At 36.9% G+C, this 12,989-nt stretch overlaps 1 protein-coding gene and 1 pseudogene across 1 annotated transcript in view; one reads left to right on the forward strand and one right to left on the reverse strand.

Annotated features, from left to right (window-relative positions):
* Nucleotides 1-12,989, forward strand: part of RRM2B (ribonucleotide reductase regulatory TP53 inducible subunit M2B) — a 36,004-nt gene that overhangs the window by 20,897 nt on the left and 2,118 nt on the right. The window contains exons 6-9 of the mRNA XM_069081040.1: nucleotides 3,775-3,908; nucleotides 8,453-8,557; nucleotides 9,209-9,322; nucleotides 10,946-11,126. Coding sequence (XP_068937141.1) covers nucleotides 3,775-3,908; nucleotides 8,453-8,557; nucleotides 9,209-9,322; nucleotides 10,946-11,098 — 506 coding nt within the window. The 3' untranslated portion in view covers nucleotides 11,099-11,126. The remainder of the gene's footprint in view (nucleotides 1-3,774; nucleotides 3,909-8,452; nucleotides 8,558-9,208; nucleotides 9,323-10,945; nucleotides 11,127-12,989) is intronic.
* LOC138156079 (peptidyl-prolyl cis-trans isomerase A pseudogene) lies at nucleotides 6,505-7,316 on the reverse strand (annotated as a pseudogene).

A 12,989-nucleotide genomic window follows, 5' to 3' on the forward strand; every position in this document is an offset into this window, starting at 1 on the left:
AGTCACTGGAAGCTATAGAGGACAAGATAATATTTCATATGGAAGGTGGTGATTGATTTGAGTTTAGAAGGAAATAAGGGCTTCTAAGAGGTAGAAGTGAGGAGAAAGAATATTCAAGACCTAGTGGTATAAAATATTTGGGAGTACTCCTGCCAAAACAAACTCAGGAATAATATGAACAAAATTATTTTTAAAATTTATCATAGAGGGGCAGCCAAGGTGGCTCAGCGAGTAAGAGCACCGGCTCCAGTGTCGGGATGACCTGGAGATCGAATCCCGGGCTCAGACACTGAGCACCACACCCAGAAATAACTGGCCGTGTAACCTTGAGCAAGTTACTTAACCCCGATTGCTTAAAAAAAAAATTTATCATAGAAATAAAATTAGAATTAAGTAATTGGAGAAATATCAATTGTTTGTAAAAACGATAATTTTCTGAAACTAAATTATATATTCAATGCCATCCCAATTAAATTACCAAAAAAATATTTTACTAAATTAGAAAAATAATAGCAAAATTCATTTGGAAGAACAAAAAGTCAAGAATATTAAAAGGACATAATGAAAAAAAATGTAAAGGAAGGAGGTTTAGCAGTGCCAGATCATAAACTACAGTATAAGGCAGTAATTATCAAAACTATCTGGTGGTGGCTAAGAAATAGAAGGGTAGATCAACGGAATAGAGTAGAACATACAATTTACAGGAGCAGTTAAATATAATAACCTTTTATTTGACAAGTGTAAAGACTTAAGATGTTGGGATAAGGATTCATTATTTGGTAAAAGTTGTTGGGAAAACTAGAAAGCAGTATGACAAAAACTGGGCATAGGCCAGTATCTTATACCATTTACCAAGATAAGTTCCAAATGGATACATGACCTAGATATAAAGAGAGAGATTACAAGAAAATTAGAACATCAAACATAATACTTATCAGACTTATGGATAGAGGAACAATTTGTTAATAAACAAGAGATAGAGAACAGAGTTAGGTATAAGGTAGATAATTTCAGTTACATTAAATTAGAAAGTTTTTGTACAAATAAAACAAATGTAACCAAGATTAAAAGGAAAGCAGAAAATTGGGGGGAAATTTTATAGATAGTTTCTCAGATAAAGGTCTCATATCTCAAATATAAAAAGAACTTTGTCAAATCTATAAGAATAGGAGTCAATCCTCAATTGATAAATGGTTGAAGGATATGAACAGGTGGTTGTCCAGTGAAGAAATCAGAGCAAGTTATAGTCATATAAAAAAAGCTCTAAATCATTATTGATTAGAAAAATGCAAATTAAAATAATCTTGAGATATCATTTTACACTTACCAGGTTGGCTAAAATGATTGAAGGGGAAAGTGACAGATGTTTGAGGGGATATGGAAAAAACGGGACACTAATTCATTTTTGGTGGAATTGTGAACTGATCCAGTCATTTTGGAAAGCAATCTGGAATTATGCCCAGAGAATTATTAAAGTGCCTATACACTTTGATTCAGCAATACCACTACTAGGTCAGTTTCAAAGTTGATTAGGAAGAGGAAAATAACCTATATGTTTTAAAATGTTTGTAGCAGCTCTCCTTGTGGTGGCAAAGAACTGGAAATTACAGTGATGCCCATCATTTGGGGAATGGCTGAACAAGTTATGGTTTATGATTGTGATGGACTACTATTGTGCTGTAAGAAATGATGAGCAGGCAGACTTCAGAAAAACCTGGAAAGACTTATATGAATTGATGCTGAGTGAGGAGAGCAGAACCAGGAGAACATTGTACATTGAGCCACATTGTGTGAAGACCAGCTTTGATAGACTTGGCTCTTCTTGACAATGTAAGGTTCTAAGACAACTCCAAAAGGTTCATGATGGAAAATGCTATCCACATTCAGAGAAAGAATTAGGGAGTCTGAATGCAGGTCGAAGAATACTGTTTGCTCTCTCTTTTTTGTTTGTTTTGTTTTGTTTCTTCTTTCTCATGGTTTATTCCATTGGTTATAATTTTTCTTTACAACATGACTAATGTGAAAATATGCTTAATATGAATGTATATGTAGAACTTATATCTAATTGCACACTGTCTTAGAGAGGGGAGAGGATAGGGAGGGGGAAAAATTTAAAACTCATAAGTTTGTGGAATTGAATGTTGTAAACTAAAAATAAATTTTATTTTTTTTATTTATTTTTTGCTTTGTGGAGGGCAATTGGGGTTAAGCGACTTGCCCAAGATCACAAGGCTAATTTTTGTGTTAAGTGTCTGAATCCATGGGGTGGCCAGGTAGCACAGCAAGTAAGAGCACTGGCTCCAGTGTTGAGAAGACCTGGAGATCGAATCCCAGGCTCAGACACTTAGCACCCACCCAGAAACACCTGGCCGTGTAACCCTGAGCAAGTTACTTAACCCCAATTGCTTAGGGGCGGCCAGGTGGCTCAGTGAGTAAGAGCACTGGCTCCAGTGTCAGGATGACCTGGATCAAATCTGGGCTCAGATACTCAGCACCACACCCAGAAATAACTGGCCGTATAACCTTGAGCAAGTTACTTAACCCCGATTGCTTAAAAAAAAAATAAGTGTCTGAATCCAGATCCGAACCCAGGTCCTCCTGACTCCAGGGCTGGTGTTCTATTCACTGTGCCACCTAGCTGCCCCAAATAAATACATTTTTATAAAAAGAAATAATGATCTCAGTGATCTTAGAAAAATGTGGAAAGATTTACTTGAAATAATAGAGTGAAATGAATAGAACCAAGAGAACATTATATACAGTAACAGCAATATTGTTTTTTTTTTTAAAGCAATTGGGGTTAAGTAGCCTGCTCAAGATTACATGGCCAGTTATTTCTGGGTGTGGTGCTAAATATCTGAGCCTGGATTTGATCCCCAGGTCATCCCGACACTGGGGCCGGTGCTCTTACTCGCTGAGCCACCTGGCCGCCCCTAAGCAATTGAGGTTAACTAACTTGCTCGAGGTTACATGGCCAGGAGTTTCTGGGTGGATGTTAAGTGTCTGAGCCCAGATTCGATCCCCAGGTCATCCTGACACTCTGACTCTTATTCGCTGTGCTACCTGGCTGCCCCAAATAAATACATTTTAAAAAAAGACATAGTGATCTCAGTGATCTTAGAAAAATGTGGAAAGATTTACATGAAATAATAGAGTGAAATGAGTAGAACCAAGAGAACATTATATACAGTAACAGCAATATTGTTTTAAGAACAATTTTGAGCCAATAAGTTATTATAAATGCCCAGATTAACTATAAAGGATATGTGAAGAAAGACACTTTCTGTATCCAGAGAAAGAGCTGATAAAGGAAGTATGTGTAGGATAATTTTGCATACATACATGTATGTCTATGTGTGTGTATGTATGTATATATATATGTATATATATATACATATGCCTATTTGTGTCTAATGGTGGCCATCTCTAAGATGGGGGGTGGGGTGGGAGGGGAAGGGAAGGAAAAAAAGTTTACATGGTAACTTTGTAAGTTTGAAGGGAATAGCAGATTGTATGTGGTCGATTTGCAGTTTCATGGCAAGTCATCTTTTTTTATTGTGCTATGTTGTAGAAATGTTTTCTATATTCCATGAATTAAAATAAATTTTTAAAAAGTGCCTAATGGCAAATACTTTTGGCTAGGATGTATCTTCCTGTTTTATGCCTTGACTGATGTTTATTATCAGAAAGTCATTGAACAGGGTTATTTCTATTCTGTCTTACAAGGAATTTTGCATTTTAAACTGTTTAAAGTAAATGCATGTTATATAACAGGAGAAAGAGTGGTTGCTTTTGCTGCTGTGGAAGGGATTTTCTTCTCTGGCTCTTTTGCGGCTATATTCTGGCTTAAGAAGAGAGGTCTTATGCCTGGACTCACTTTCTCCAATGAACTCATCAGCAGAGATGAGGTAAGATATGAATTCTAATTGTGATGTGTACAATTAACCATGAAATCCATTTCTGATTTTTTCTTTACCTTAAAAAAAATGCTCATGGTAACTCAATAAAGGTAGGTTCAAATGTTTTTCAGGATATTCGTCTTTTTTTTCTCCCAGAATTTATTTATTTATTTTTATTTTCAACATTGATATTCATCTTCTAGAAAGAAAAATGTTTCCCTGGATTAACATTTTGGAATTGGTACCTGAAGATAACCTCCAAATACAGACCATCCAAGAATGCTGTCTCAGTGTTACATGGTCCTCTCAGTTACAATTAATAGTAGAAAAATCAAAGTGGCCTTTGACACTCTTGATATATTTTTAAGATCACTTACATTTTTATCTAAAGAAATCAGGAAAATGTCAAGTATTATCTGAAAACCTCTTTTATTATACAGCAAGCAGACCCTTCATATTTATGAGAGGATATATTCTAAAGATCTTTGGAAGAATACTATATGATATTGATGATAATGGGAGGGGATGACATCTTTTCCCATTTCTCTTTCTCACTTATGTTCTCTTAGTAATGGAGGAGAAATTAAATTAGATGTGAAGTTGCTAGATAGAACTGAACTAACCACAATTGGGACTGCTTGGGAAGAGCTGAGAAAACCTGAGGTTCTCAACCTTCAGATGAGACTTAATATTTTAGCTAGTATGTTAATAGCCTGTGTCAGTCCTAGGTAAAAATGAGGCATTGCTTCTTTCCATTGTGCAACTTACTGTGGTCTTAGGATGCATTAAGAGAAGTGCAGAATGAGGGTGATGATAGCTCCACTCTATAATACTTTGCCTTGGTGAAACCACACCTGAGGTGTTCTATCAGTTTTGGGCATCACATTTTAGGAAGGACATTAATAAACTGAAGAGTATACCAGGGAGGGTGACTAAAGCTTAAGATCATATTTGAAATTGGTTGAAGGAACTAGAGATATGTATCCTGGAAAATAGAAGACTTGGGAAAAATGCATATGGAAAAAGGATTACACTTGTTTTGTTTGACTTCAGAGGACAAACCTGGGAGCAAGGGAACATTGTAAAAAGGCCAACTTAGTAAAAACATCCCAATAATTAGAGCTATCCAGAAACAAGTGGCTTGCCTCCAGTAGTAATTGGGTTTCCGTTTCTTTGAAGTCCTTCTCTGTCTCCTTTCCTGGATCCTCTGACTGTAGGTATCCTCAGGGTTCTCTCCTGGGCCTTCTTGTCTTCTCTTCTATGCTATTTCACTTGGTCATCTTATTAGTTCCAGTGGACTTAATTACCATCACTGTGGTAATTTCTTACCATTCCAACTTTGCTGCTGACTTCTGATCTTGCATTTCCAACTCCGTTTGAGACATTGCCAACTGGATGTCCAGGAGACATCTTAAACTCAACATGGCCAAAACAGAATTCATTATTTTTTCCCCTAAACCTCCTTCCCTCCTATTACTTTAGAGGGTAACATTATCTTCCTAAATCTATCAGGCTCACAACCTAGCTATCATTCTGGACTCCTCTCTCATTCCCATATCCAATCCATTGCCAAGGCTTGTTGATTTCACCTTTACAACCTCTCTCCAATACAACTCCTTCTCTCCTCTGACACTGCCATCAGTCAAGTACAGGTCCTTATCCCCTCACACCTCACCTTTTACAGTAACCTGCAGGTGGGTCTGTCTGCTTCAAGTCTCTCCCCACTCCATTCTATCATTTGTTCAGCCTTCCAGGTTATTTTCCTAAAGCCTCCCAATTGTGGCAGATCCCCATTCAGTAAGCTCCATAGGCTCCCTGTCCCCTCCAGGATCAAATACAGCATTCTCTGTTGAGCATTCAGAGCCTTTCATAACCTTGTCTCCTTCCAAATCTCTGTTCGAGTCTTCTTACATCTTATTCCCACCATTCTTAGCCAGTAACACTGACCTCCTGGCTATTCTGGGAACAAGACACTCCATTGCTTAATTCCTGGCATTTTCTCTGGCTGTCCTCCATGCCTGAAATGCTCTTCTTTCCTCATCTCTGTCTTCTGGCTTCCTTGATTCCCCTCAAGTTGCAACTAAAATCCCACTTTGTTCAGGAAGCTTTTCCCCAACTCTTCTTAATTTTAATGTCTTCCTTCTTTTAATTATTTCCCATTTGTCCTGTACATAGCTTGTTTGTACATACATGGTTGCATGTTTCTTCCATTACATTGTGAGCTCCTTGAGGGCAGGGACTGTCTTTTGCCTCTTTTTATATCCTTAGTGATTATCACAGTGCCTGGCACGTAGTAGGTGCTTAATAAATGTTTATTAACTGACTGAGGTCTTCAGATTAAGGCTTTTGGATATTTAAGGATAATTGGTCCAGGTATGTTTAGGCTAAATAGCTTCTAAAGATAGTGAAATTTCTTCCTTTCCCTTCAAACATTTGGTGACTTGTTATCTTTAGTCTCTTCAAAGTCTCATGACTCATATAAAACTTTTCCTTTAAATTTTTCATACCTTCTTTCTTATCTTGACCAAAACTCCCAATTCTCTTGAGTACTCAGATGAATGTTAACCTGATATCTTAGTGTTCATACCTTAGTATAAGCAATCACTTTTTTTTTGTAGTTTAGTTTTTATTTCATAATCATAAACTTAACTCTTTTGTCTAGCCAGACTTGTGGAAGGAAAAAGGAAGTGAAATCCAAAGAGAATTGCAGCAAGTGAGAGCACAAGGATTACAGGGTATAAGAGCAGATGGGATTTGGGGTGCTCTCTCCAGCTACAGAGCAATGATTTGATGGTTAAGACAAAAAACAAAACAAAAAAAACTTATGAGAGCTGTCCACAGTCAGCGATAGTGATCTTCTTGCTGGTATTGCCATCCCACGAACCGAAATGCTCCATGGCTTCCACAATGTTCATGCCTTCTTTCACTTGGCCAGAGACAACATGCTTGCCATCCAACCAATCAGGCTTAGCAGTACAGATGAAAAACTGGGAGCCATTTATGTTGGGTCCAGCATTTGCCATGGACAAGATGCCAGGACCAGTATGCTTCAGGATGAAGTTCTCATCAGCAAATTTCTCCCCATAGATAGACTTGCCACCAGTGCCATTATGGCGTGTGAAGTCACTGCCCTGGCACATGAACCCAGGAATGATTCTGTGGAAGCAGGATCCTTTGTAACCACATTCCTTCTCTCCAGTGCTCAGAGCACGGAAGTTTTCTGCTGTCTTTGGAATCTTGTCTGCAAAAAGCTCGAAAGTAATCTGGCCCAGGGGCTCGTTATTGACGGCAATGTCGAAGTACATGTTAGGATTGGCCATGGCCACAGATGCCGGGGCTGGGCGCGATGGCAGAGGAAGAGGCAGCGGGATCGGCGTCCAGTGGACGGAACCAAAACGAAGACTCGGGGTGGCGGCGTCTGCAGAAAGGGAAAGCAATCACTTTTCCTGAAATACATCTGGGAGGTCTTTTAAGGGTGGGGGAGGCTAGCTTTCAAATGTTATTTGCCTATTCCTGCCAACACCCTGTATACCTTTATATTAACTGTTTTCTTGAGAGTAAAATATGTGGAATATGGAATCAGCTTTGTAAAAAGAACCTTTAGCTTTCTTTTTCTCCAACTAGGAAAAAAGGAGTTTGTTTACAACATAAATCTTATAATTGCATCAACATTTCCTGAAATCCAAGATGGCACCGGGGTGTGTTGGTGGGAGGAAAACTGAACTGTACTAAAATAACCAAATTATGGGGAAAATCTTTCCCTGCCTATGTTTCTTTGCCCAGCCCATTGTCTTATCTTTAGCTAATAAGAAGTTAAATTATATAATCAGTACCCTTTCCAGTGATACCTTTTGAAGTGAAAACTGGAAAAAAGAAAACGTTCCTCAGCCCTACCGAGATTTGTTACTTTTAACAAACTCATTTCCAAATTGCTCCCTCTAGTGCACAACTTAACAAAAGGGCTTATCTTTAACATGTATAATGTTTAAGGAACAGGAAAACCATACTGATTTTGAACTGTACTACTGCAGCATTTCAGAGACTTCCTTGAAAGTGACCTTTGCTTAACTATAGATGAGCAAAGAGTGTTAAAAAAAATTTCAAGAAGAGCAATTAAACTCTTTAAGGGGACCAATTTTTTTTAATGACCCTGAGTATCTATTAGAATACAAACAATAGTATTTTTGCACTTAAGCAACTCCTATAAGATTTTGTAGGAAGCAGCATTTTTGTTATCTTAGTCTAGTTATTTTATATACTTAAAAGTAACAAAATTGCAATTGTTTTATATTATTGTGAAGGTTTTCATAAAATCAAACAGACCTTGCCCTAATTTACGAAGTTTCATGAATTAGTATCATCTGGATATTTATTCATCCTTTCTGCTTGTGTTTCCTTTGTATTCATGTGAATATTTCTGTGTTAGATAGAATAGAACCTTCTTGAGATCTTGGAATGTGCCTTTTGAAAAAAAACAAACTTGTTCTATATAACATACCATACCAGTTGAAAAATAACTTTTGGATTATGATTTTTTCCCCACTGTTTTTCAGGGTCTTCATTGTGACTTTGCTTGTTTGATGTTTCATTACTTAGTGAATAAGCCTTCAGAAGAAAGGGTCAAGGAGATCATCATTAATGCTGTTGAAATAGAACAGGTAAACAAGGAAGCTTTTATGCAGTTTTACCATGACATGTGAGGATCACTGCCAGCTGTTGATACAGCATTAATAATTTGGCACTCTTATTCTGTATACCTAATTCTCATACAGAAACATCAGAGAAATGCATTTTTGAAGCTTTACTTTGAGAGCTGAATCTAAGCTTGCAAAAGGGTTTTTTCTACCTCTCTTTAACTATACTTTATACTTCCCCCCGAGTTCCCAATCCTTTAATTTTTATTCTCTTTTATTTTCTTCTGGACTTTCTCACCTTCAAATTTCTCTGCTTCCTGTCCTTGACACCTTGAGTCATAGTGTGAGCCTAATCAACCTTAAGATCCTAGTAAAATACTTTTAAAAGATATTATTGTTGTATAAGATAGTTATGAAATACTTTCTCTTAGGAAGATGACATTACACCCACAAGAAACTGATTTGATTTATTCTTTAATAGAAATGCACATTGATTTATCATTATATCATATATATATAAAACAATTATTATATTACTATAAAATCCACTATTAAAATAATGGACTATAGAAAAGATCTATTTCCTTATAAAAACACTTTATGATTAGCACATAACCAATTATTTAATGTTATTAATATCTGAGTGTGCCCATCTTTTTGTTTTTTCCCCCCTAGGAGTTTTTAACTGATGCCTTACCAGTTGGCCTAATTGGCATTAATTGCACTTTGATGAAACAATACATTGAGTTCGTAGCAGACAGATTGCTTGTGGAGCTTGGGTTCTCAAAGGTAAAAGTATTTTTAAAAATTGAAAAAACAACAGCTATTAATTGATAAGGCCCACTGCTTAAGTAAGTTCTCTTTAAGACTTTTACTTCACAACAGGGAAGGTAATAATGAATTGTGTTACCACCAAACTATGTGTGACAGGTGCACAGATAGAATTTTTCCAAAATCTCCTTCCAAAATATATATAATAATTCCAAAATTCCCTAACAAAAGGAAATTCTCAGTGTTGTACTATTCAGAAAAATTAATGTTGGTGCTGGCAAGCACAGTCTAATACTTAGTAATATATTTGGCTTTAGCCAACAGTAATTTCACCAAAATGAGTCAAACATATGTATGTTGTGTTTGGTTAACCTTGAGTTAATATGTAACTGATCTGAATTCACAAGTGTTGTGTGACTCTGCAAACACGTATTTGTTAGAAGGTCCTCCTTCAGTCAGTATTTTCACATAATCAAAGTCCTTAAGACATGAGTCTTACTTAAGCTTGTGTATAGACTGAACTACAAATAAATCCCTTATCAGTGAATTCTGATTTTGAACTTCAGTCCATGTTTGGTCTTCAGCCTAAATAGACTTGAAATGACAGTGTGTGTCTGCAGGTGACACTACTCAGTTGTCTTTCCTTTGCAGCTTTAGCTTCTGTTTGTCTAGTTTGAAGCTTTGACATTTCAGAAAATAGTCTGAGATGTCCTTTCTCTGAGTCAGCAACTCAACAGGTGGTGTAAGAGCTTTCCTTTGGAGCATTCACAGCATAGGTCTGTTTTGCCTGCTCTGGGTATGTTTTGTCCTGTTTCAGTGTCAGAGAATCACATAGTCCCATAATTTAAGACTTGGAAGAGACCTAAGTAGCCCACTATACTCACTGGGTGAATCCCCACCATAACCTACCTGGGTGTTCATCCCACCTCTGTCTGAAGACTTCCAAATATGTCCCATAGTTGTTGCTTTGACATAGTGGTCTCTTTTGACTGTCTCTCTGTAGCCTGTTTCTGATACTGATTATTGCTAGACCTTTTAGTTTCTAAGAGTATAATGGCCTGAAGTCCTATGTTAATATTGCTAATAGTCATGTTATTGGAGCTGTTAAAAAGCCTTTGTCACAAATTTGCATAACAAGCTATAAACTGTGGGTTGTTTTTGTTTTTTTTGATTGGTATTACATTTTGAGGCTTATGCTGAACTTGATTTGACTTTCTGCTTCTTGACCTATAGTGCATTGCTAGACACTGTACAACTAAAGTGACAGAATTCAATATTTGGTTTTCAGTCAGTTACTTCACCTATGTATACCTCCATTTTCCTGTTTTAAAATAGGAGTGTTCTTTTATATTTGTGTTATATTTTAAGGCAATAAAAAGAGAGTTTAAGGGGGAGAAGAAAATTAAATAGTCCTGCAAGTCTTGACTTAAAAACTCCAGATTTTTTTATTTATATAAATAAAAGTATTGTTAAACTTCTTTAAGGTGAAAATTTGGTAGGCCACTGGTTTAATCTGCTGCATCTTTCTCTGCATGACAAAGTAGACATCGTAATGGAAAGCTTCATGGCATATTAAAGCAGATTTCTTGAGAGATGAGATTTTGCTTCTTCAGAATCTCTAATGCATTTTTTTTCCTTCAGGTTTTTCAGTCAGATAATCCCTTTGATTTCATGGAAAATATTTCTCTGGAAGGAAAAACAAATTTTTTTGAAAAAAGGGTCTCAGAATATCAGCGTTTTGCAGTTATGGCAGAAACAACAGATAATGTCTTCACCTTGGATGCAGATTTTTAATCAGCTTTCTAGATGCTCCTCCTTGTTGGTAAATGACAGTCTTCTTTTCTCTCCATTTTTCTCCAGTCCTAGTTGTCAGAAGAACAGCCCAAATCCAGTTCCAGTAAAGTAAAAAGTGTTGTGATGTTCCTGTTAAAGATCTGAGCATAGCCTCGATGCATTCAGTTGGGGTCATGGAGAAATAGGCCTGCATTTTTTAGCAATATGTTTTTTGAGATTTTACTGGTTTTGTGGTAAATAGGGTAGTGGTGGTAGTAGTGGCTGCACTAATGCATTAGCAGCAGTGGGAGGGGAGTCTGTTCTCCCTACAAAGTTTTGGTGAATTAAAGAATATTGCCTTCTTTCTACTCATCTTCCCCAATAGACCTAGAAACCTATGCTAACATGTAATGTTTGGAGAAAGTCCTTGATATTTTTAATGTTTAAGGAAAGATAACTACGATTTTCCAGAGAAGATGGGGATTGTTAGCAAGGGAATATATTCCTTTTACAAACATGAAATAGATATTCTTAGGAAGATTTTAATCCATGATCTATGGAGGTAAGCTTAAAACAAGTGATCCAGTGATGGGCAGGCAAAGTTGGGTAAAAATCTTTTTTTTTTTTTTGCTTTTTGGAGGGGGGAAGGCAATTGGGGTTAAATGACTTACCCAAGGTCACACAGCTACTGAGTGTTAAGTGTCTGAAGCTGGATTCGAACTCGGGTCCTCCTGACTCCAGGGCTGGTGCTGTATTCACTGTGCTACCTAACCACCCCGAAAACTAAAAATCTTAGAGAAAACATCTTAGATAGCAAGGTGGCACAGTGCTGGAATTGGGGTCAAAAGACAAGAGTTCAAATCCCACATCAAACACTATCTCCTTGACACTGGGTAAGTCACTTAACTACTTCTGCTTCAGTGTCCTCACATGTAAAAGGGGAAAAGTAAAGGCACTTGCCTCTCTAGGTTGTTGTGAGAATAAAATGAGATATTTACAAAATGCTTTGCAAACCTTGAAGCACTATTTAAATGCTAGTTATTATTTTTAAATAGAGAAAAGATACAGACATAGATCTAGGAAATCTGGACTGTGCTAACTAAGTAAGATTAGAATGGTAGGATGGGAATAGGGAGAATATGAGATTCTTAGTAATTAGTATTAGAGGATATTCAAAATGCAGGCCAATGTTAGCTCCTCCATGAAGCTTCCCTTATGTTTTCCTCCACACTGTAACTAGAAGTGATATTATATATTATTTATATGTGTGGCTTGAATCTTTTCCTAGATTATAAGCCCTTTGGAGGTAGAGACTTTAACATATTTATCTTTGTGTCTCCCCAGAACCCAACATGCTAAATGTTCTTGATAAATCTTTCCTAAATGTTAAATGAGTTGTTGCTATTAGGACACCAGGTAAGATGGTGAGATCATTGACCTTGTAAGAAGTAAGTTGAACAAGAAGCTAAAAAGGACTTTTATCTGATGCTCAGACAGAAAAGGGTCTTGTTCCTTCAGAAACCAAAAGGCTACTTGATGCCAGTATCTTGGCTTAGGACTAACATGTACTAAATAGAGGAAAAGCTCAGGGACTTGAATAAGAGTCTTCAACCTAAATTTAGATTAATTACTGGAAGTACCTGAAAAGGAATATTGAATGCTTTTAAAAGTGTTCCAGGTTAATAGAGTAATGTGGGCCAGATGTATATATGCATATACCTCAATTGTATATCATTTGTATAGCCATACTATAGTAAACATTATTAGTGTACTTGAAACTATTTTAAAATGCTGAGGGAGAAAGAATGCTACAGTGGATGGGGTAGAGAAGGGCTGGTGCCTCCAAGCAGACCTTGGACAGATAATCTCTCTCTCTCTCTCTCTCTCTCTCTCTCTCTCTCTCTCTCTCTCT

The sequence above is a fragment of the Petaurus breviceps genome, unplaced genomic scaffold (genome assembly GCF_028583685.1).
Source record: "Petaurus breviceps papuanus isolate PSGF00001 unplaced genomic scaffold, PetGlider_PUasm1.0 98, whole genome shotgun sequence".
In the NCBI taxonomy this organism is placed as follows: domain Eukaryota; kingdom Metazoa; phylum Chordata; class Mammalia; order Diprotodontia; family Petauridae; genus Petaurus; species Petaurus breviceps.